The following is a 23,817-nucleotide window of genomic DNA, read 5'->3' as shown; positions in this document are numbered from 1 at the left end:
CTTCCCCCTGAGCAAGAGCTGTGGCTGCTGCCCAGGTCTCTCCCAGGAGGAATCAGGAGCTCTTGGCAGTGCCAACATCATCCCAGCCATTGCAGGCACGTGCCTTAGGAAGGGCTCAGGTATGAGACAGGTGGCTGCCCTGCTCCCAGAGCAGCCAGAGGCTTTAGAATGGGATAAAAGAAGGAAATGAGCAATTTTGGACACTGTTTAACAGAGACAGGCTCTGCAATGTGGTCTGGTTGTTGTTTATTTAACAAATTCTGTGGCAGGAACTCCCACAGTGGAAAGAAACAAAAACCATGAATCCAAATCTGATTGAGGGGTGGTTCCAGAATGACAAAGATCAGGACAGGCTGGACTGTGGCTGAAGTTGCTGTGCAGAGTGGCTGTGCAGCTCCTCCTGAGGGTGGCCAGGCTCAGGCTGGAGGTGCTCAAGGGCTTCCCTGGACACTGATGCTGGGGAGCCAGAGGATGGATGGCCCCATTCTGCAGAAGAGCAGCACAACCCCCTAATTTCTGTGCAATTAAATGGTCCAAGCATCAGCTGATGGGAATTTCTATATTCCATGTAATTTCTGGTACAGGCACAGGAGTTCAGTGGAGTTCCCTATCGACCCTGCACTTTACTCAGAAGGATTCAATTCTGGAATTGAAGAATGTGACAAATTCCCACGGAAAGGATAAGGGAATGTTGCTGTCCCTCCCCAGCTCTGCAGCCCTACCTGGTGTCCCTTCCCATCAGCTGGGAATGCACGGCTGGCTCTGCGGGACAGAAGGGGAAGGATGCTCCCTGTGATCCCAACCCCTCTCCTGCCATCCAGAGGCACCAGCCCTGCAGGGATTTGGGAAATCACTGGCACCCCGTGCTGGGTGTGTCCCCAGGGATGAAGGTGTGCCATTCTTTGCAAGCAAGAGCTCCCTGAAAACACCATGGAACTCATCTGCTGAGGCAAAGGAGAGGGAGTTCATTCCCTGGGGCCGAGGCCATGAGGGTCATTCCATGGGGAATGGAGCTGGGGAACAGCACTGAGCCCAGCTGCACTGCTTGCAGCCATGTGGATCCAGGAGGGAGGAGGAAAGCCATGCTCCAATGTGCTCCCTGCAGAGCATCCCACAAAAATCACCCAAGGCAATGCCCGTGCTCCCTTCTCCTGCAGGAATACAGCAGCACAGGGAGGGTGATCCCTGGATATCGATAAATCAAGAGGCTCAAGAACTGCCCCTCAGCCACTTTCCTGGGATCCTTCATCAGAGCAGTGGAAGGGATCAGCAGGCTCAGACCCCTGTGTCCATGGCAGGATCATTTCTGGGGGCTGTTTTTTCTTTTGGCTCCTCAAACACCCTCTGGAGGGAGAGCCGGAGGGACCCTATGGGGCAGGGCCTCCAGCACCTCCCCACCACGAAGTAGATGAAGGGTTTGATGCTGCTGTAGATGCAGGTGAGCAGGAAAACAACCTGGGAGGGCACAGCCATGTAACCGAGCTGCTGCAGGAAATTGCAGACGCGGAGAAGGAGAGTGAAGAGCACAATGAGGAAGGTAACGATGTCGCGCCTCTTGGGCTGCTGCTGCTGGGAGCCCCACTTGGCATTAATGAAATCGACTGTGCTGGAAATGAGCTCGGGTGCAGCCAAGAGGAGCAGGATGATGTTCATGGAGATGAGAGCTGCCCGGCAGTGCTCCTGCTGGTGTGATGGGCACAGGAATGTCACTGCAGTAGTGACAGTGAAGAGAGAAAAGAAGGCCCAGTATTGGACACTGTCCACCACTCACATCAGGCACTTGGGAAGGTTGCAGCAGTAGCAGAGCTTGCAGAGCTTGTCCATGTGCCACACATCACTGCTGCGCATCAGCCAGAACAGCCCCCAGTACAGGGACACCACTGAGAGCTGGAAGAGGAAACTCAGGTACAGCACGGGCAGGATAGGAGAGCAGGACACGTCCTCCACCAGGAAGAGGAGGGCGGAGGGGACCTCAAAGAGGAGGAAGAGGAAGTCAATTACAGCCAGCTTAAAGATGCGATAGTTACGGCTTTTCAGGCTGAGGAGGCCCATGACAGCCCCGTTCCCAGCCAGCCCACAGAGGCAGATGAGCAGGGTCACACTGTGTATGGCCATGGTGGTGGCATCTGTCTCACAGAGATGATCTCCTTCAGTGGATGAGGCAGGAGATGGGGACACGGTGGTCACCTCCATGGATGGACGCTGGGCAGGCAGTGGGATGTGGCCCCTGGCTGTGGTCAGAGTGGATGGGCAGTCAGTGCTTGGAGAATCCAGGGATGGACCATGCGGCTCCTCAGCAGCTGCCTGCAGTGGGAAGGATTCAGTGGGGAAGAGTGAGATGCGCAGGCAAGGAGGACGGTGGAAATTGCTGGGAGACGAAGGTAGGAGAGGTGGGCAGTTCAGCAGGAGACGCCGAAGGGAAGCACAGGGCAGAGGAGGGGGGAGCTGGGGAGGGCCCTGGGGTCAGCGGGAGAGGGTGTCAGGAACAGAGCAGCTGCTGCAGGAGAGGAAGGTGGGGTAGGGAGGAAGGCAAACATTCCACTGACCTGTTCCCTGTGGGGCAGCAGCAGGCAAAGGGCTCTGTGCAGATCAGCGGCGCTTCCTGGTACCTCTTGCTCCTTTGGGATCCATGTGCTAAAGCGGCTCCTGGCAGGTCAGGGACATGAAGGAGAAAGTGCCCAGGTCACCAGGAGCTCCCCACTCCTGTCCTGCTGGCTCCTCTCTGTGCCCTGTCCTCATGTTGCTCCCCAAGGCTCTGTGGAGTCATGGGAAAGTCAGAAATTGCATCTTTGGCTATGTAAGAATTTCACTTCCTCACACTTATTTATCATGGCTTTTTTGCTAAAGAGGGACTTTTGTCAGAAGTTCCAAAGGAAATATTTTGCAAATGGTTTATCATTTCCTCCTGATGAGAAACATTCCTTCCCTGCAGAATGTCCCTTTCTCCAACTCCCTTCCCACAGCTGACAGGTTTCTACCTTCCTTCCTTCCCTTCTCTGAGAGGTCACTGTCCCTCCAGCAGGAGAGGGATGCTGGTGGTGCTGGTGGCACTGAAATGCTGCCAGTGATGGAAGTGCTGATGCGTCAGCTGGGTTCTTCTCAGAAGTAACTCTTATTTAGGGGAGAGCTCTGGGATCATTGCGAAATCCTCCCCATGGCCGAAGGAAGCAGAGCTGAGCTGGTCCCTATCCTATCCTATCCTATCCTATCCTGTCCTGTCCTGTCCTGTCCTATCCTATCCTATCCTGTCGCATCCCATCCCATCCCATCCCATCCCATCCCATCCCATCCTATATCCCAATCTCTGCACCCCATTCCTATCCTGCTCTCCATCCTCACCCCATCCTATCACATCCCACAGGTTTCCCAGATGGAGCCGCTCCCCCACTATGAGCGTGGCCTGTCAGGCTCTGCTCTCCTCTGGCTTTGCCAGCATCCAGACCCCCTCCAGCCCCCTCTGACCCTCTCCTGACCCCTCCAGCCTGCTCTGACACCCCAGAACCCACCCAGGGCTGATTTTTTCCCCCCCAACAGCCCCACTGCTGCCCTGCTCCACCTGGGACCCCAGCAGTGTCCCTGCTCCTCCTGGCCGCAGGGTTCTAGGATCCACAAGGAAGGACGAGAGCCCAGCTCCAATGAGCTCCTCAGGATCACACAGGATGGTAAACGTGGCTGGAGCCAGTGCAGGAACAGATTTGGAGGCCTGCAGTGATTTTGGGGCAAGTTCTGTAACAAGAAGCAACACTGCATGGCCAAAGGAAAAGTTCAAGGCAAGGTCACCTTTAATATGTCAGCACTCAGTGAATGCAACCACCAGAGACCCCTCTGAATGATCCTCCAGGATCAGGAAAGGACTTGGAGAAGGAGGTGGATGCCTGGAAATGAGTCCTAGGAAAGTGATGTTTATGTTCTAGATAAGAAAGACACTTTAATGACTCTGTATGGTTATGATGGGTAAAACCCCTGTTGTAAAGTCTCACCCCAAAGAGAAATATGGAGAGATGTGTAAGAGCTGTAATGAGAGATGTGGGACTCCAGGTGGGTCTTCAAGATGCAGTTTATTCCATCCAAGATGTTCCAGCAGTCCAGGGTCGTGGGTGACAGAGCCTGTGCCTACAGCTGTCAGCTCCAGCTGCAGGCAGGCCTGGAGACCCTTTAGTTTAGGTTACAATGCATTATATACTTTGCTGAGGATCTTAATACAGTAGAACCAATCTATACGTTACCTTTTATCTCCAGCCTATCATAACTATTATAATATTCATGTTACTATTCTCCAATCACTAAAAGTTAGTACATTACAGATTAAGCTAGAAGTTGTTTTTTAGTTTTTTTGCAGTGGAAAATTCTGAGACCTTTTTTCTACTTGCAACATCAGCAGGCTTGTTTGCCTGTGCTGTCTTTCTGGTGGGTAAAAACATCTTCTTGTTTGAGGTGGATTTATCCTTTGCTCTAAGTCATAAAAGCCCCTTCTAACTAACACACCCTTTGCCTCCTTGGTTAGCCAGTAAGACTGGCTCAGCAATTATTTTCTTCTATATCAAAACTTGCTTCCATCTTTATTCTTTCTTCAGATTCTACATTCAAAAAGCTTTCTGCTAAGCATACATATCTGTGAGACATTTTTGCCAAACTTTCATTCTTCCCAACAAACATCCTTCTGTGCATCCTTTGGAGATAAAGAATTCCTGATTCCTAATGCTTCCCATTGTGTTTAAAAGTTTATTCTGGGTGATTTTGGTATCGCTCCCAGTTCCCATCTCCTCCCCACTCCATATCCCATCCCATCGCATCCCATCGCATCCCATCGCATCCCATCGCATCCCATCCCATCCCATCCCATCCTGTGGCTGCGCCCTGCCTTGAAGCGCTGCTAATCGGGCTCTGCTGCCCTCCAGTTGGGACACTTAGGAACAGCAGCATCCAGACCCTTCCTGTCCTTCTCCAGACGCTTTGAGAACTCTCTGACCCTTCTGGACCCCTCTGACAACCTCCAGGCCTGCCCTGGGACTGGATTTTCCCCTATGGCAGCCCCACTCCATCTAGGACCATGAGCAGTGTCTCTCCTCCTCCCAGCAATTCCTGCTTTTGTACCATGAAAAAAAAAATTTAGCAAAGAAAGAACACTTTACGGCACTTAGGCGGAATGGAATCTCATGCCTGTTCCTTGCTTCCAGGCCTGCCCCAGTCAGATGTCTCAGGCACTAAGAGAGCTGAGAGAGCAGCATTTCTGGCACATTTGCCAGAGCAGATGCAGACGTGTGTGCACACAGCCAGCCAGGCAGGCAGAGTCAGTGCAAGGTCCCTGTGAGCAATTGCCCTGGCAGGCAGTGAAATGCTCCCTGTGGATCCCTTTGCATCTCCTCCCTGTGCCAAGGGCTGGGCCTGGAGCCCTGGGGGGCTGGGCCCAGGAGCCGTGGGCGTTCGGGGATCAGCCGAGGGCAGCAGACGGGAGAGATCCCAGCTGGGAGAGGCCCCGGTGCCAGGGAGCTCCTGCTCAGCGCTGCTGGGCCCAGGAGAGCTCCAAGGGTCTCCTTTGGGGCCGCTGCTCCCAGGGCCCCAAGGGATGGGCGTCACTCCCAGCAATGCTTCACCCTGTCCACGCTTGGGGCCGGCAGCTTCCTGTGACAGTGGCAGAGCAGGGATGCTGTGGCATCCAGGGCAGTCCAGTAATTTCCAAGGCTGTTGATAAAAGCCCAGGAGGCTGTTGGACAGCAGCAGCTCCCAGGAGCAGAGGGTGTTTCTGATCAGCGCCACAGGAGCTGAGCCCAGGGGCTGCTCCTCCAGGCTGAGACCTCACAAGCACGGATCAGAGCCCAGAGCGGCCTGGAAAGGGGCTGGGGATGCACCAGCACAGGCAGGGTGATCCTGTGGGTATTTATTGATCAGGAGACTCAAGGAATCTCTCAGCCACTGTACCGCGGTCGTTCAGCAGTGCAGTGGAAGGGAACAATAGGCTCAGACCCCTGTGTCCATGGTGGGATCATTTCCAGAGGCAGTGTTTTCTTTTGGGTCCTCAAACACCCTGTGGATCGCCTTCCTTAGGGACTGCATGGAGGAGTGCTTCCTGCAGCTCTCCATGGAGCAGTGTCTCCAGCAGCTCCTCATGGAGCAGTCTCTCTTCCAGCTCCCCACCAAGAAACAGATGAAGGGTTTGATGCTGCTGGTGATGCAGGTGAGCAGGAAAACCACCTGGGAAGGTACAGCCGTGTAACCGAGCTGCTGCAGAAGAAACCAGAGACTCAGGGGCAGACTGATGAGTGCAACGAGGAAGATAACGATGTCGAGCCTCTTGGATGGCTGCTGCTGGGAGCCAGGCTTGAGATGAATGAAGAGGATTGTGCTGGAAATGACCATGGGCACAGCAAATAGGAAGAGGTTGATGGCGTACATGGAGGTGAGGGCCACCTGGCATTGCTCCTGCTTGTGTGACTGGCACAGGGAAGTCACTGTAGGATTGACAGCGGTGACAACAAAGAACAAGGCCCAGAACAGGGCACTCATTATCACCCACAACAGGTGCTCGGAAACTTGTCCAACACAGAAAAACAGGCAGAGGATGGACCTGCATCTCTCGATGCTGATGAACATCAGCTGGAACAGCCCCATAGTGTAGGTGAACATTGACAGCTGGGAAAGCAAGCTTAAATACAGTGGGGGCATTATAGCAAAGCAGGAAACCTCCTCCAGCAGAAAGAGCAGGGTGGAGGGGACCATGAAAATGAGGAAGAGGAAGTCGATGCTGGCCTGGTTGAATGCCACAAAGTCAGTGATGGCATTAATTTGGAGGAGCCAGAGGAAAGCCCCATTCCCAGCCAGCCCACAGAGGCCGATGAGCAGGGTCACACAGTCTATGGCCACGCTGGAGACATTGATGTCACAGTGAGCAGGTGTGTCAGTTGGTGAGGTGAAAAGAGGGGACACAGTGCTCACCTCCATGGATGGACGCTGGGCAGGCAGTGGGATGTGGCCCCTGGCTGTGGTCAGAGTGGATGGGCAGTCAGTGCTTGGAGAATCCAGGGATGGACCATGCGGCTCCTCAGCAGCTGCCTGCAGTGGGAAGGATTCAGTGGGGAGGAGTGAGATGTGCAGGGGAGGAGGGCAGTGGGAATGGTGGGGTTGGAGAGGGAGGTGGAAGGGTTGGGCTGGTTAGCAAGAGGCTGATAAATAACATAGAGAATAAACATTTTCAGTTTTTCTGAAGTTGTTCCAAAGTAAAGTGGCCAATATTTTAAAGGATGTGTTATAGATGGATAATGAGATGACTGGCTCTCACAGTTAAGGGATGAATACTGTGTGAATATTAAGAGAAGCTTGATTGATATATAATTATGTTATTGTAGTCTGTTGTTTAGATGTCCCCTGTTCTCCCCATAGTCCCCTTCTCTCCCCTCTGTACTGTTTCCATCAGTGAGCATGAGTCATCTAGGACAGGTAGAAAGAAGGGGTGTACAAAAGCTTGTTGCTGGGGGGAAGAGGTGCAGCATGAGAACACCTGACCCTCGAGTCAAGTTGCAAGAAAGCAGGCTCCAGCAATAAACACAAAGAAGGGCTGAGTGACAGACTTTGGGAGGGGCCAGGTTTAGCTGATGCAACCCCCAGGCTATCAGAGGTGAAGCATCCATCTTGAAGATCAGCCAGCCATGTGGTGGGCAGCCATGAGGGAAGCTCCCAGGCCTGCTTCCCTTTTTTTAGTCCTTTTGTTGCATTTTTTATTAAGGTTTAATGAACCTTTCAAAATTTAAAAAAAGTGGGTGGTTGTTTCTCACAGGATGTAAAGGCTGGCACACAGGATGACAAACATGGCAGGAACCAGTGGAGAAACAGATAAGGAGGCCTGCAGTGGTTGTGGGGCAAATTCTGGAACAGGAAGCAACAGTGCATGGCCAGAGGAAAAGTTCAAGGCAAGGGCACCTTTAATATGGCAGCATTCATTGAATATGACCAGCAGAGAGACCCCTCTGAATAAACCTCCAGGATCATAAAGGGACTTCCAGGGGGAGGTGGATGCATGGAAACGTGTTCTAGGAAAATGGTGTTTATGTATTAGAAAATAAAAACTTTTCAATGCCTACATGTGGTTCTAATGGATTAATACCCTGTTGTAAAGCCTCACCATACACACAATACAAGGAGAGATCCCTCTGTGTCCTGTGCGGGTCAAGAATTCCTGCTTCCTCATGCTTTGCATTGTGTTAGAAAGTTTGTTGTGGCCCATTTCAGTGTTAGGACACAGACGGGATGCACAGGAGAAGAGAGAGGAGCTGGGGAGGGCCCTGGGGTCAGCGGGAGAGGGTGTCAGGAACAGAGCAGCTGCTGCAGGAGAGGAAGGTGGGGTAGGGAGGAAGGCAAACATTCCACTGACCTGTTCCCTGTGGGGCAGCAGCAGGCAAAGGGCTCTGTGCAGATCAGCGGCGCTTCCTGGTACCTCTTGCTCCTTTGGGATCCATGTCCTAAAGCGGCTCCTGCCGGGTCAGGGACATGAAGGAGAAAGTGCCCAGCTCACCAGGAGCTCCCCACTCCTGTCCTGCTGGCTCCTCTCTGTGCCCTGTCCTGGTGTTGCTTCCCAGGGCTCAGTGCAGTCAGAGGACAGTCAGAAATGGTTTTACAATTTTAGCTTCCTCAGAGTTCCACAGCCCCGGGGTTGTTGATCTTGATTTTTTTTCCCCTTCAAATTCAGTGATCTTCATCTCTGTTGCGAGAAATGACGCCTCACGTCTTAAAATTTTAAAAAGTTTATTAAACTACAAAAAGGACAAATAAGATCCAGAGGCGCGGCCAGACACAACCTGCTCACAGCAGTAACAAGCGTTATATACTCTTGGTAATCAACGCCCCACATTCAGACACATTCCGCTTTTCCAGCACAGCTCCTCCTCCGTCCCGCCTTCCGGAGCTTGTGCAGCGCTCCGGGCTGCGACTGCCCACCATGGTCAGAGATCAGCATTACAACTCTCAACATGAACACAGTACTCACGTTAGAAAAGCTTCAAAGCTTAACAGAGCTTCTTTGAACATTATAACACATATAATATTCACTCAACATTTGTGAGGGTAAATCACTATAGCACCTGTTTATAACATTTGTGAATGTCTCCTCATTTTCCCCTAATTAGAAACACTCCTTCCCAGGAGAGTGTCCCATTCTTCAACTGCATTCCCAGACAGGTTTCTACTACACCTCCTTTCTCTTCCCTGAGGGGTCACTGTCCCTCCATCAGCAGAGGGATGCTGGTGGTGCTGGTGGCACTGGAATGCTGCTGGCAGTGCCGGCAGTGTTGGTGAGGCAGCCGGGTGCTTCTCAGAAGTAACTCCTGTTCTGGAAAGAGCTCCTGAATCATTGCCAAAATGTGGCCTGGGCCCAAGGAAGCACAGCTGAGCTGCTTCCTATCCTACCCTGTCCCTATCCCATCCTCATCCCTGCTCCCCATCCCCATCCCTATCCCCACCCCGCTCTCCATCCTCACCCCATCCTATCACATCCCACAGCTGTCCCAGACAGAGCCCTTCCCCTACTCCCATCAAGACCTGTCAGGCTCTGTAGTCCCCAAGTGGGGAGATTTGGGATTGCTGGCTTCCAGACCTCCTCCAGCCCCCTCTGATGCTCTGCTGACCCCTCTGAAACCGCCTACAACACCCCAGACCATCCCTGGGACCCCCTTTTCACCCCCAACAGCCCCGATGCTGCCCCACTGCACCTGGGATCCTGGCAGTGTCCCTGCTCCTCCTGGCCGCAGGGTTCTAGGACCCAGGAGGGAGGAGGAAAGCCCAGCTCCAATGTGCTCCTCAGGAGAACACAGGATGATAAACGTGACTGGAGCCAGGGCAGAAACAGATTTGGAGGCCTGCAGTGATTTTGGGGCAAGTTCTGTAACAGGAAGCAACACTGCATGGCCAAAGGAAAAGTTGAAGGCAAGGTCACCTTTAATATCTCAGCACTCAGTGAATGCAACCACCAGAGACCCCTCTGAATGATCCTCCAGGATGAGAAAAGGACTTGGAGAAGGAGGTGGATGCATGGAAATGAGTCCTAGGAAAGTGATGTTTATGTATTAGATAAGAAAGACACTTTAATGATTCTGTGTGGTTATGAGGATGTTATAGATGAAAAATGTGATGGTTGGCTCTCACAATAAAGGACAGATATTTTGTGTATGTTAAGAAAAGTTTTGTGGATGTGTAGTGATGTTACTGTAATACATCCTCCCATAGACCTCTTTCCCTTCCCCCTGGCAACAGCCTTGGGAGTCAGGGCATTTGGGGAGGGCTGGCTTGTTATCAGGAGGGCTGGAATAACAACACCTGACCTCCAGTCAAGATCTTCACCAACAGACAGCAGAGAAAGAGTTGACTGACAAAACTTTGAGAGAGACTAGGGGTATAAAAGGCAGGGTGTCCATTTTTTAGATGACATGTGGCTGCTAGGCATGGAGACTCCCAGCACTGTAATTTTGCTTTATTCAGTCCTTTGTTTTTGTTGTGTTTTTTTTTTTTTTTTCCTTTTGTTAAGGTTTAAAAAACCCTTAAAATTTTAAAAGTGATCATCCACAAGCAGGACAAGGAGAGATACTTCTATGTGTCCTGAGCAGATCAATAATTCCTGCATCCTACTGCTTGCCATTGTGTTAGAAATTTATTCCAGCTGATTTTGGTGTCACTCCCAATTCCCATCTCTACTCCTCTCCTCTCCCCATCCCATCCCATCCCATCCCATCCCATCCCATCCCATCCCATCCCATCCCATCCCATCCCATCCCATCCCATCCCATCCCATCCCATGGCCACTCCCAGCCTTCAAGTGCTGCCCATCAGGCTCTGCTGCCCTCCAGTTGGGTCATTTGGGATCAGCAGGATCCAGATCCTTCCCAATATCCTCCGACCCTTCATGGACTCATCTGATAACCTCCAGACTCTGCCCAGGGCTGACTGTTCCCCTATGACAGCCCCGCTCCTGCCCTGCTCCACGCAGGACCTTGGGCAATTTCTCCCAGCCATTTCTGCTTTTGTACTTTGAAATTAACAATTTAGCAAAGAAAGGACATGAACAGCATTTAGCTGGCATGGTATCTCATGCCTTAACCTTGCTTCCAGGCCTGCCACAGTCAGGTGTCTCAGGCACTAAGAGAGCTGAGAGAGCAGCATTTCTGGCACATTTGCCAGAGCAGATGCAGACGTGTGTGCACACAGCCAGCCAGGCAGGCAGAGTCAGTGCAAGGTCCCTGTGAGCAATTGCCCTGGCAGGCAGTGAAATGCTCCCTGTGGATCCCTTTGCATCTCCTTCCTGTGCCAAGGGCTGGGCCTGGAGCCCTGGGGGGCTGGGCCCAGGAGCCGTGGGCATTCGGGGATCAGCCGAGGGCAGCAGACGGGAGAGATCCCAGCTGGGAGAGGCCCCGGTGCCAGGGAGCTCCTGCTCAGTGCTGCTGGGCCCAGGAGAGCTCCAAGGGTCTCCTTTGGGGCCGCTGCTCCCAGGGCCCCAAGGGATGGGCGTCACTCCCAGCAATGCTTCACCCTGTCCACGCTTGGGGCCGGCAGCTTCCTGTGACAGTGGCAGAGCAGGGATGCTGTGGCATCCAGGGCAGTCCAGTAATTTCCAAGGCTGTTGATAAAAGCCCAGGAGGCTGTTGGACAGCAGCAGCTCCCGGGAGCAGAGGGTGTTTCTGATCAGCGCCACAGGAGCTGAGCCCAGGGGCTGCTCCTCCAGGCTGAGACCTCACAAGCACGGATCAGAGCCCAGAGCGGCCTGGAAAGGGGCTGGGGATGCACCAGCACAGGCAGGGTGATCCTGTGGGTATTTATTGATCAGGAGACTCAAGGAATCTCTCAGCCTCTGTACCGCGGTCGTTCAGCAGTGCAGTGGAAGGGATCAACAGGCTCAGACCCCTGTGTCCATGGTGGGATCATTTCCAGAGGCAGTGTTTTCTTTTGGCCCCTCAAACACCCTGTGGATCGCCTCCCTTAGGGACTGCATGGAGGAGTGCTTCCTGCAGCTCTCCATGGAGCAGTGTCTCCAGCAGCTCCTCATGGACCAGTCTCTCTTCCAGCTCCCCACCAAGAAGTAGATGAAGGGTTTGATGCTGCTGGTGATGCAGGTGAGCAGGAAAACCACCTGGGAGGGTACAGCCATGTAACCGAGCTGCTGCAGAAGAAACCAGAGACTGAGGGGCAGACTGAGGAGGGCAACGAGGATGATAACAATGTCGAGCCTCTTGTGTTGCTGCTGCTGCTGGGAGCCAGTCTTGAGATGAATGAAGAGGATTGTGCTGGAGATGACCATGGGTGCAGCAAATAGGAAGAGGTTGAGGGCGTACATGGAGGTGAGGGCCACCTGGCATTGCTCCTGCTCGAGTGACTGGCACTGGGAAGTCACCGTGGGATTGACAGTGGTCACAACAAACAGGAGGACCCAGAACAGGGTAGTCATCATCATCAACACCAGGCGCTCAGGAAGTTGGCAACCACAGAAAAACAGGCAGAGGATGGACCTGCACCTCTGAATGCTGATGAACATCAGCCGGTAGAGCCCCATGGTGTAGGTGAACAGCGACAGATAGAAAAGAAAGCTCAAATATATCAGGGGCATTATAGCAGAGCAGGACATTTCCTCCACAAGGAAGAACAGGGTGGAGGTAACCATGAAGATGAGGAAAAGGAAGTCGGTAATGGCCTGGTTGAAGACGAAGTCGGTGTTGGGATTAACGTGCAGGAGCCGGAGGAAAGCCCCATTCCCAGCCAGCCCACAGAGGCCGATGAGCAGGGTCACACTGTGTATGGCCACACTGGAGACATTGATCTCACACAGAGCAGGTGTGTCAGTTGGTGAGGTGAAAAGAGGGGACACAGTGCTCACCTCCATGGATGGACGCTGGGCAGGCAGTGAGATGTGGCCCCTGACTGTGGTCAGAGTGGATGGGCAGTCAGTGCTTGGAGAATCCAGGGATGGACCATGTGGCTCCTCAGCAGCTCCCTGCAGTGGGAAGGATTCAGTGGGGAAGAGTGAGATGTGCAGGAGAGGAGGGTGGTGGAAATGGTGGGTGGGAGAGGGAGGTGGAAGGGTTGGGCTGGTTAGAAAGAGGCTGATAAATAACATAGAGAATAAACAGTTTCAGTTCTTCTGAAGTTGTTCATAAGTAAAGTGGCCAATATTTTAAAGGATGTGTTATAGATGGATAATGAGATGACTGTCTCTCACAGTTAAGGGATGAATACTGTGTGAATATTAAGAGAAGCTTGATTGATATATAATTATGTTATTGTAGTCTGTTGTTTAGATGTCCCCTGTTCTCCCATAGTCCCCTTCTCTCCCCTCTGTACTGTTTCCATCAGAGAGCCTGAGTCATCTAGGACAGGTAGAAAGAAGGGGTGTACAAAAGCTTCTTGCTGGGGGGAAGAGGTGCAGCATGAGAACACCTGACCCTCGAGTCAAGTTGCAAGAAAGCAGGTTCCAGCAATAAACACAAAGAAGGGCTGACTGACAGACTTTGGGAGGGGCCAGGTTTAGCTGATGCAACCCCCAGGGTATCAGAGGTGAAGCATCCATCTTGAAGATCAGCCAGACACGTGGTGGGCAGCCATGAGGGAAGCTCCCAGGCCTGCTTCTCCTTATTTAGTCCTTTTGTTGTATTTTTTGTTAAGGTTTAATGAACTTTTCAAAATCAAAAAAAAGTGGGTGGTTGTTTCTCACAGGATGTGAAGGCTGGCACACAGGCTGACAAACATGGCAAGAACCAGTGCAGAAACAGATCAGGAGGCCTGCAGTGGTTTTGGGGTAAATTCTAGAACAAAAGGGAACAGTGCATGGCCAGAGGAAAAGTTCAAGGCAAGGGCACCTTTAATATGGCAGCATTCATTTAATATGACGATCAGAGAGACCCCTCTGAATAAACCTCCAGGATCATAAAAGGACTTGCAGGAGGAGGTGGATGCATGGAAATGAGTACTAGGAAAATGGTGTTTGTGTATTAGAAAAGAAAAACTTTTCAATGCCTACATGTGGTTCTAATGGATTAATACCCTGTTGTAAAGCCTCACCATACACACAATACAAGGAGAGATCCCTCTGTGTCCTGTGCAGGTCAAGAATTCCTGCTTCCTCATGCTCTGCATTGTGTTAGAAAGTTTGTTTTGGCCCGTTTCAGTGTTAGGACACAGACGGGATGCACAGGAGGAGAGAGAGGATTTGGGGAGGGCCCTGGGGTCAGCGGGAGAGGGTGTCAGGAACAGAGCAGCTGCTGCAGGAGAGGAAGGTGGGGTAGGGAGGAAGGCAAACATTCCACTGACCTGTTCCCTGGGGGGCAGCAGCAGGCAAAGGGCTCTGTGCAGATCAGCGGCGCTTCCTGGTACCTCTTGCTCCTTTGGGATCCATGTCCTAAAGCAGCTCCTGGCAGGTCAGGGACATGAAGGAGAAAGTGCCCAGCTCACCAGGAGCTCCCCATTCCCGTCCTGCTGGCTCCTCTCCGTGCCCTGTCTTGGTGTTGTTTTGCAAGGCATGGCGGGAGAGTCGGAAATTTAATCTTTGGCTACGTCAGAATTTCACTTCCTGTGAGTTTTTTGTCTTGACCTTTTTTTTCCTGCCATAGTGAAAGTAGCCCAACATGCAGATTTCTTTGAATGAAATTGCCTCCTGATTAGAAACTCTTTTCCAAATGGGACATTCTCCAAATGCTTCCCCTCTCTCTGCAGCTTTCTACGATTCCTCATTTATCTACCGTGAGGGGTCACTGTTCCTCCAGCAGCAGAGAGCTGCTGGTGGGGCTGGTGGTGCTGGAATGCTGCTGGCAGTGCTGGAAGTGCTCACAGCACTGTGCAAGCATCTGGGTGCTTCTCAGAAACACCTCCCATTCTGGGAAGAGGTCCGGGATCATTGCCAAAACCTTCCCTGGCCCCAAGAAAGCAAACTGAGCTGAGAATTCCCATTCCTGTCATTGCAATGCAGGCTCACACAGCCCAAGGGAAGGACAGCACTCAGTTGCTTGCAGCCAGGTCAGCAGCACTTAGAGCCCACCCTGATTACTGCCAATCGCCTTGATGATGCAATGAAAGCGGTGAGGGACCAGGTTTTGGGGTGTTGTGATCCCCTTTCCAGCCCTTCATTAGGACTCATCCTCCTCCTCCTTGCACTTTGGAGCTCTGGTGTTTGTTTTTACCTGACCCCATCCCTCTGGGCAACCTGTGCCAGGGCCTCATCACCCTCACAGGGAAGGATTTTTCCCTAATATCCAATCTGACCCCACCCTCTGTCAGTGGGAAGCCATTCCCCCTTGTCCTGTCACTCCATGCCCTTGTCCAAAGTCCCTCTCCAACTGTCCTGGAGCCCCATCAGCTCCTGGATGATGAAGTGTTTGCCCTTGAAAGGATTGGGCCGGTGAGGGAATGTGAGATGCCATAGCTGGGGACACAAACACGGTGTCAGCAGGAAGAGAGCTGACAGCTCTGGTCCCAGGGCCAGCAGTTTCCAGGAGGAGCATCCCAGATCCCTGAGGCACGTGTCAGCCTGGGTAGGAATCATCTCACCTCAGCTTTCTAGGAATTCCTTGGAATTCACTGTAGGCTGCTGTCAGACTCCCAATGGAGTGTAGAGGATGACTCAGATGAAACCTGCAACTTTCTAAGGATTAAAGCCAAGAGGGCAGCATGGATTTGCCTCTTCTCAGAAGAAATGCCATTGCTGAAATCCCAAATCATCCCTCTGCTGTGTGCCAGTGCTCCAGCTCACACACAGAATTTATTATAGTATGAATCTTCTTGGAAACTGAATGGTGAAGGTCCGGTGCCACTTAAATGGTGGTATACAAGTGGGGAAACCACATTTGAAACAGAAATATAAGTTTAACAGCACATTTGTAGTTCAGGGTCATAAGGATCCATGTCAGGGGATGACAGGGGGCAGGTTCATGCAGTTCAAAAGACAAGATTTTGGGGTTGAGGTTGCTATAAAATCGAATAGAAGCTGAGATGGAGCCAAAGCGCTTTGGGCACAGGTGTGGTTGCTGGGACTCTCTGCTGTTGCTCATTTCCCGGGCAGAGTGAAGAGCAGCTGAGGAGCAGAGGCCTGAGCCCGTGGCAGCTCTGAGGCAGCTGCCTGTGTGTGAGAGCCCTGGGGAACACGAGGCAGCACGGAGAGCAGGGGCTGTGGCAGGAGCTGGGACAGAGCCCGCGCCGGGCGCCGCTCGGGCTCACCCCGCGGGCTGCGCTCCCCTTTCCCAAGGGACCATTCCAGGGAAGCTCCAGCAGATCCCGGCCCAGGGACAGCAGCTGGAGGCTGGGAGCTGAGGGCAGTGGACTGCGGGGAAGTTCTCCAGGCGGCCAGAGGAAACAAGGTCAGACTCTTCTCTTCCACCTTAATCAGGGCCCCCTCATTGGGTGGAACCTGGTTATGGATTTTGGGGGCAGAACTGAGGTCTGTAGGGAAGTGAAAGCTATAAACAGTGTGGGAAAAGGGAGGGAATATTGAAACGAGTGTCCTGCTGAAGGAATCCAGCAGCTCAGTGACATCAACTGACACCAGAGAGTCCAGCTCAGATCCATCCCAAATCCATTTGCTCTCTGATATCTCCATGGGCAATTCCTTCCTTCTCCACTTGTTTTCCTCCTCCAGCTGTGTCCTGTCCACAGCCAGGAAGGAGGTATCTCCCTGGCTTTTGTGCCAGGCACCCCAGACCAGGCTCCCACATCCTACTTGCCTTCTGTCCTGTCCCTCAGCCCTGCCTGTGCTGCTCCACATGGAAGCTGTGGCTGGGAAAAGATGGGAAAAGCCACGTTTGGGGGACAGCAGCGTTGCTCTGGTGTCTCTGTGTGTCACCCCTCGAGCTGTGTGAGGGCAGGAGAAGCAGCAGAGGTGTCACCATGAGCACTTTGTCCCCTGCCACGGAGGGAGCCAGCCCTGCCTGCTGGAGCCAGCCTGGTGGGAAGGCATCCAAGGGGAGCTGGAGTGAGGAGAGCCACGACAACTGGAGCCAGTGTGACCACAGGCAGTGGAGCAAAGTGCCTGTCCCACTGCTGCTGCTGCTGCTGCTGTGCCTGTGTGGAATGGTGGGAATGGGGCTGTGCTCTGGCTCCTCAGCTTCTGCATCCACAGGAACCCCATCACCCCTTATGTGCTCAGCCTGGCCATGGCTGGCTTCACCTTCCTGCTCTCCATCATCATCCCCCTGGGGCTATTTTCTGTCCCAGAGAGCTTCTGCCACCAGCTGGGCTCGTGGGGTGTGACAGCTGGGCTGAAGGTGCCCATCCTCTTGGCTTTCACTGCCGTTGTCTCCTGTCTGACAGCCCTCAGTGCTGTGACAGCTCTGTTTGTCCTCGCGTGTCCTGCTGGCCCTGCCACTGCTCGCAGTGCTTCCCCATGCTCCTGTGTGCCCTGCTCTGGCTGCTCTCCTTCCTGCTCACTACCCCCCTCCATTGCTGCTCCTTGGTGCCCATGGCCTTGGTCCTGAGCTGCCTCTTCTCAGGGCTCAGCCTGACCTGTTCTGCTCTGGCCCTGATGGCCAGGCTCCTGTGCTGCCCATGGAAACAGCTCCCAGGGAAGCTCTGTGCCCTGCTCCTGCTGCTCCTGTCATGCCCTTCCCCTTCTTCACTGCTGATTTTGGGCACTGGCTCTTGCTGAGGGCGTTTGACTTCTCTGTCTTTGCCCCCAGCACCTCTCTCCTGCTCACCTGTGCCAAGAACTCTGCCCTCCCTCTGATTCAATTCCTGGCTGGGAGCTGTGCAAAGGAATTCACCTCCTCTGGTAGTGTTGCCTTCCAGAGGGCTTTTGAGGCTTTTGTGCCAGAGCCAGGGCACAGGGACAACACAGTGGAGTCATCATTAAGTGGAATCATCATGAAAGATACTCAGCATAAAATAAAACCATAAAATATCCAAAATTTAAAGGGACCTACAAGGTTGATGGAGTTGAGCTGTGGCCCTGCACAGGACATCCCAAGAATCCCAGCCTGTGCCTGAGAGCATTGTCCAAATGCTCCTTGAGCTCTGCCAGGCTGGTGCTGTGTGCAGCAGGGGCTCTCCTGCCTGGGGTGGTAGTGAGTGACACGAGGAATCCTCATGGAATGGTTTGGGTTGTGTCCTGGTTTAGGGAAAATTTGGGAGGAAGCCTCTGAATGGGCTTCCTCTAGTAAACAATTCAAGCAGCCCCTCCCAACTTGTTCGGGAAAAGATTTCTTTAAAGAAAAGTGGAAAAAACTGTTTATTTAACAAGCAAAGTATTCACAAGCATTAAAAAATTGAAAACAATATTAGACAATAAAATCCCTTGGTGTTCTGCAGAGGTGGCAAATTCAGCAAGTCCTTGTTGTGGAGTGTAGTTTGGCTCACTCAGTCTCTTATCAGTCCCCCTGGTGCTGGAAAATGCCGCGTCCCAGGCCCCGGCGGGCCACAGGTGTGAGCTCCCAGTGCTCTTCTGGGTTTTCAGTCCAGAGCAGGTTTGAACAGTTCCAAGCAAAAGGAAAACCACAGTCCAGGGAACTTCTCAGCCTCAGCTAGTTAAAACAATACCAAAAGCAAAGGAGAGCTGTGTGTTGCATGTCTGTGCTGCAGACAGCACGGTCTGGGAGCAGGAACGGGGAGGAGTGAGCGCAGCTTCTGAAAACAAACTGCTGCATCTGCTCTCCCCCTCTTTGCTCAAGAACCAGTCTGAAATGGGCAAAACCTATTTCTGGGCTAAACAGATGAATGGGGACACAATTCAGCATCATAAAGTCCCCTCAGGACAGGTTGGAAGGAACGGTAGAGATCATCTCATTCCATTTCCCTTGTTCCATGGGCAGGGACAACCAGGAAAGCTTTTGCTTTGAAGTCTTGCTCTTTTGAAAGGAAGCTCAGGGAGGGAGTGGCCTGGGTGACTCTGGAGACAAGGAAGGTGCTGGGAAGCAGAAAAAGTGCATGGAAGTATAATGGTCCACCTGCACTTGCCTTGGGAGAAACGCCCTGGCTGAGTTGTTCCTCCATGGACAAGAGGTTCCACCATGGAAAGTCTTTGCAATGGACAGGAAATGGGAGTCAGGGAGAGAAAAACCCTCTTAGATATCAAAATCTCTTCTGTTAATTATTAACAACTCTGTTAATAAATGCTCCTTAGCTGTTTAACCTCATGTGTGTCTGGAAAGCCTGACTCACCACCCACATCTTTCACTCTCTCTTCCCTTTCCAGAAGCAGTGGCACGTTGGTTTCCCCTGGATTTAAGGCAGTGGGAAAAGGAGGGACAACTTCCCCCTGAGCAAGAGCTGTGGCTGCTGCCCAGGTCTCTCCCAGGAGGAATCAGGAGCTCTTGGCAGTGCCAACATCATCCCAGCCATTGCAGGCACGTGCCTTAGGAAGGGCTCTGGTATGAGACAGGTGGCTGCCCTGCTCCCAGAGCAGCCAGAGGCTTTGGAGTGGGATAAAAGAAGGAAATGAGCCATTTTGGACACTGTTTAACAGAGACAGGCCCTGCGCTGAAGCTGGCTTGTTGTTTATTCTACAAATTCTGGGTTGGATATTACCCCGATGGAGGCAAACAAAAACCATGAATCCAAATCTGATTGAGGGGTGGTTCCAGAATGACAAAGATCAGGGCAGGCTGGACTGTGGCTGAAGCTGCTGTGCAGAGTGGCTGTGCAGCTCCTCCTGAGGGTGGCCAGGCTCAGGATGGAGGGGCTCAAGGGCTTCCCTGGACACTGATGCTGGGGAACCAGAGGATGGATGGCCCCATTCTGCAGAAGAGCAGCACAACCCCCTAATTTCTGTGCAATTAAATGGTCCAAGCATCTGGTGATGGGAATTTCCATATTCCATGTACTTTCTGGATAGAGGCACAAAGGATCAGTGGAGTTCCCTGTCGACCCTGCACTTTACTCAGTAGGATTCAATTCTGGAATTGAAGAATGTGACAAATTCCCATGGAAAGGATAAGGGAATGTTGCTGTCCCTCCCCAGCTCTGCAGCCCTACCTGGTGTCCCTTCCCATCACCTGGGAATGCAGGGCTGGCTCTGCAGGACAGAAGGGGAAGGATGCTCCCTGTGATCCAACCCCTCTCCTGCCATCCAGAGGCACCAGCCCTGCAGGGATTTGGGAAATCACTGGCACCCCGTGCTGGGTGTGTCCCCAGGGATGAAGGTGTGCCATTCTTTGCAGGCAAGAGCTCCCTGAAAACACCATAGAACTCATCTGCTGAGGCAAAGGAGAGGGAGTTCATTCCCTGGGGCCGGGGCCATGAGGGTGATTCCATGGGGAATGGAGCTGAGGAACAGCCCTGAGCCCAGCTGCACTGCGTGGAGCCATGTGGATCCAGGAGGGAGGAGGAAAGCCATGCTGCAATGTGCTCCCTGCAGAGCATCCCACAAAAATCACCCAAGGCAATCCTCCTGCTCCCTTCTCCTGCAGGAATACACCACCATGGGGAGGATGATCCCGTGGATGTTGATTAATCAAGAGGCCCAAGGACTGCCCCTCAGCCACTTTCCTGGGATCCTTCAGCAGAACAGTGGAAGGGATCAGCAGGCTCAGACCACTGTGTCCTTTGCAGTATCATTTCTGGGGGCTGTTTTTTGTTTTGGCTCCTCAAACACCCTCTGGAGGGAGAGTCGGAGGGACCCCATGGAGCAGGGCCTCCTGCACCCCCCCAGCAAGAAGTAGATGAAGGGTTTGATGCTGCTGTGGATGCAGGCGAGCAGGAAAACAACCTGGGAGGGCACAGCGATGTAACCGAGCTCCTGCAGGAAATACCAGATGGTGAAGAGGAACATGAAAAGCACAATGAGGAAGGTAACGATGTCGCGCCTCTTAGGTTCCTGCTGCTGGGAGCCCCACTTGGCATTAATGAAATCGACTGTGCTGGAAATGAGCATGGGTGCAGCCAAGAGGAACAGGATGAGGGTGTTCATGGAGATGACAGCTGCCCTGCAGTGCTCCTGCTGGTGTGATGGGCACAGGAATGTCACCATGGGAATGACAGTGAAGAGAGGAAAGAAGGCCCAGTATTGGACACTGATCACCACCCACATCAGGCGCTCGGGAAGCTCCCAGCAGCAGTGGAATGTGCAGAGCTTGTACACATAGAGCATATTGCGCCTGCGCTTCAGCCGGTAAAGCCCCCAGTACAGGGACACCACTGACAGCTGGAAGAGGAAATTCAGGTACAGCAGGGGCAGGATAGGAGAGCAGGACACGTCCTCCACCAGGATGAGGAGGGAGGAGGGGACCGCAAAGAGGAGGAAGAGGAAGTCAATGACAGCCAAGTCAAAGATTCTCGAGTTAAAGCTTTTCAGTCTAAGAAGGCCAATGACAGCCCCGTTCCCAGCCAGCCCACAGAGGCAGATGAGCAGGGTCACACTGTGTGTGGCCACGGTGGTGACATCTGTCTCACACAGATGATCTCCTTCAGTGGGTGAGGCAGGAGATGGGGACAGGGTGGTCACCTCCATGGATGGACGCTGGGCAGGCAGTGGGATGTGGCCCCTGGCTGTGGTCAAAGTGGATGGGCAGTCAGTGCTTGGAGAATCCAGGGATGGACCATGCGGCTCCTCAGCAGCTGCCTGCAGTGGAAAAGATTCAGTGGGGAGGGGTGAGATGTGCAGGGGAGGAGGGTGGTGGAAATTGTGAGGTGGGAGAGGGAGGTGGTAAGGTTTGGCTGTTCAGCAGGAGGCTGATAAATAACACAGAAAATAAAAATTTTCACTTCTTCTGAAGTTGTTCCAAAGTAAAGTGGCCAATATTTTAAAGGATGTGTTATAGATGGATAATGAGATGACTGGCTCTCACAGTTAAGGGATGAATACTGTGTGAATATTAAGAGAAGCTTGATTGATATATAATTATGTTATTGTAGTCTGTTGTTTAGATGTCCCCAGTTCTGCCAATAGTCCCCTTCTCTCCCCTCTGTGCTGTTTCCATTAGAGAGCCTGAGCCATCTAGGACAGGTAGAAAGAAGGGGTGTACAAAAGCTTGTTGCTGGGGGGGGGAAGAGGTGCAGCATGAGAATACCTGACCCTCGAGTCAAGTTGCAAGAAAGCAGGCTCCAGCAATAAACACAAAGAAGGGCTGACTGACAGACTTTGGGAGGGGCCAGGTTTAGCTGATGCAACCCCCAGGGTATCAGAGGTGAAGCATCCATCTTGAAGATCAGCCAGCCTTGTGGTTGGCAGCCATGAGGAAGCTCCCAGGCCTGCTTCTGATTATTCAGTCCTTTTGTTGCACTTTTTATTAAGGTTTAATGAAACTTTCAAAATTTAAAAAAGTGGGCAGTTGTTTCTCACAGGATGTGAAGGCTGGCACAGGATGGCAGTTGTTTCTCACAGGATGACAAACATGGCAAGAACCAGTGCAGAAACAGATAAGGAGGCCTGCAGTGGTTGTGGGGTAAATTCTGGAACAGGAAGCAACAGTGCATGGCCAGATGAAAAGTTCAAGGCAAGGGCACCTTTCATATGGCAGCATTCATTGAAATTGACCACCAGAAAGACACTGCTTAATAAACCTCCAGGATCATAAAAGGACTTGCAGGAGGAGGTGGATGCATGGAAATGAGTTCTAGGAAAATGGTGTTTATGTATTAGAAAATAAAAACTTTTCAAAGCCTACATGTGGTTCTAATGGATTAATACCCTGTTAATATACCATATTAACATATGGTTATATACACAATACCATATACCATATATGGTATATATGGTATATATACACATATACACAATACAAGGAGAGATCCCTCTGTGTCCTGTGCAGGTCAAGAATTCCTGCTTCCTCATGCTTTGCATTGTGTTAGAAAGTTTGTTGTGGCCCATTTCGGTGTTAGGACACAGACGGGATGCACAGGAGGAGAGAGAGGAGCTGGGGAGGGCCCTGGGGTCAGCGGGAGAGGGTGTCAGGAACAGAGCAGCTGCTGCAGGAGAGGAAGGTGGGGTAGGGAGGAAGGCAAACATTCCACTGACCTGTTCCCTGTGGGGCAGCAGCAGGCAAAGGGCTCTGTGCAGATCAGCGGCGCTTCCTGGTACCTCTTGCTCCTTTGGGATCCATGTCCTAAAGCGGCTCCTGGCAGGTCAGGGACATGAAGGAGAAAGTGCCCAGCTCACCAGGAGCTCCCCATTCCCGTCCTGTTGGCTCCTTTCTGAGCCCTGTCTTGGTGTTGTTTTGCAAGGCTTGGTGGGAGAGTCGGAAATTTAATCTTTGGCTACGTCAGAATTTCACTTCCTGTGAGTTTTTTGTCTTGACCTTTTTTTTCCTGCCATGGTGAAAGTAGCCCGACATGCAGATTTCTTTGAATGAAATTGCCTCCTGATTAGAAACTCTTTTCCAAATGGGACATTCTCCAAATGCTTCCACTCTCTCAGGAGGTTTCTACCATTCCTCATTTACCTACCCTGAGGGCTCACTGTCCCTCCAGCAGCAGAGAGCTGCTGGTGGGGCTGGTGGTGCTGGAGTGCTGCCGGCAGTGCTGGAAGTGCTCACAGCACTGTGCAAGCATCTGGCTGCTTCTCAGAAACACCTCCCATTCCGGGAAGAGGTCCCAGATCATTGCCAAAACTTTCCCTGGCCCCAAGAAAGCAAACTGACCTGAGAATTCCCATTTCTGTCATTGCAATGCAGGCTCACACAGCCTAAGGGAAGGACAGCACTCAGTTGCTTGCAGCCAGGTCAGCAGCACTTAGAGCCCACCCTAATTACTGCCAATCGCCAGGTTTAGGGGTGTTGTGATCCCCTTTCCAGTTCATTGTTGGGGCTCATCCTCCTCCTCCTCCGACATGGGAGCTCTTGTGTTTGTTTTTACCTGACCCCATCCCTCTGGGCAACCTGTGCCAGGGCCTCATCACCCTCACAGGGAAGGGTTTCTTCCCAATATCCAATCTGA

At 52.3% G+C, this 23,817-nt stretch overlaps 5 protein-coding genes across 6 annotated transcripts; 1 reads left to right on the top strand and 4 right to left on the bottom strand.

Moving 5' to 3' along the window:
• Positions 1-1,275: 1,275 nt before the first annotated feature.
• On the bottom strand, positions 1,276-9,376 carry LOC118686992 (mas-related G-protein coupled receptor member H-like). The gene is given in 3 exon segments (XM_036383632.2): positions 1,276-2,304; positions 2,547-2,646; positions 8,366-9,376. A coding segment is annotated over 1 exon segment (918 nt). The 5' UTR covers positions 2,194-2,304; positions 2,547-2,646; positions 8,366-9,376.
• LOC118687046 (mas-related G-protein coupled receptor member B4-like) lies at positions 5,958-7,050 on the bottom strand. Its single transcript, XM_054515023.1, has one exon. It carries the CDS (start codon positions 6,937-6,939, stop codon positions 5,959-5,961), a length of 981 nt encoding a protein of 326 aa, XP_054370998.1. The 5' UTR covers positions 6,940-7,050; the 3' UTR covers position 5,958.
• A 2,050-nt stretch (positions 9,377-11,426) lies between the features above and the next one.
• On the bottom strand, positions 11,427-14,490 carry LOC118687049 (mas-related G-protein coupled receptor member D-like). Its single transcript, XM_036383724.2, has 2 exons — positions 14,278-14,490; positions 11,427-12,964 (listed from the first exon to the last, which is right to left on the bottom strand). The coding sequence occupies exon 2, from the start codon at positions 12,851-12,853 to the stop codon at positions 11,873-11,875; it is 981 nt and encodes a 326-aa protein (XP_036239617.1). The 5' UTR covers positions 12,854-12,964; positions 14,278-14,490; the 3' UTR covers positions 11,427-11,872.
• A 2,352-nt stretch (positions 14,491-16,842) lies between these two features.
• LOC118686991 (mas-related G-protein coupled receptor member A1-like) lies at positions 16,843-17,847 on the top strand. Its single transcript, XM_036383630.2, is given in 4 exon segments — positions 16,843-16,900; positions 17,014-17,307; positions 17,310-17,545; positions 17,548-17,847. Coding segments are annotated over 4 exon segments (888 nt in total).
• A 315-nt stretch (positions 17,848-18,162) lies between these two features.
• LOC118687054 (mas-related G-protein coupled receptor member H-like) lies at positions 18,163-23,388 on the bottom strand. 2 transcript variants are annotated; one of them, XM_054515260.1, is made up of 3 exons: positions 23,329-23,388; positions 22,901-23,000; positions 18,163-21,505 (listed from the first exon to the last, which is right to left on the bottom strand). In XM_054515260.1, the coding sequence occupies exon 3, from the start codon at positions 21,392-21,394 to the stop codon at positions 20,474-20,476; it is 921 nt and encodes a 306-aa protein (XP_054371235.1). In that variant the 5' UTR covers positions 21,395-21,505; positions 22,901-23,000; positions 23,329-23,388; the 3' UTR covers positions 18,163-20,473. The 2 variants fall into 2 exon arrangements, with proteins under 2 accessions (XP_054371235.1, XP_036239626.1); XM_036383733.2 differs by lacking the exon at positions 23,329-23,388 and having other exon boundaries at positions 18,163-21,432; positions 22,901-23,291.
• Positions 23,389-23,817: the final 429 nt, after the last annotated feature.

This window comes from Molothrus ater, chromosome 6, assembly GCF_012460135.2.
Source record: "Molothrus ater isolate BHLD 08-10-18 breed brown headed cowbird chromosome 6, BPBGC_Mater_1.1, whole genome shotgun sequence".
In the NCBI taxonomy this organism is placed as follows: domain Eukaryota; kingdom Metazoa; phylum Chordata; class Aves; order Passeriformes; family Icteridae; genus Molothrus; species Molothrus ater.
The sequence above is the reverse complement of the archived record's forward strand: the minus strand, read 5'-3'. Positions and strand labels throughout refer to the sequence as shown.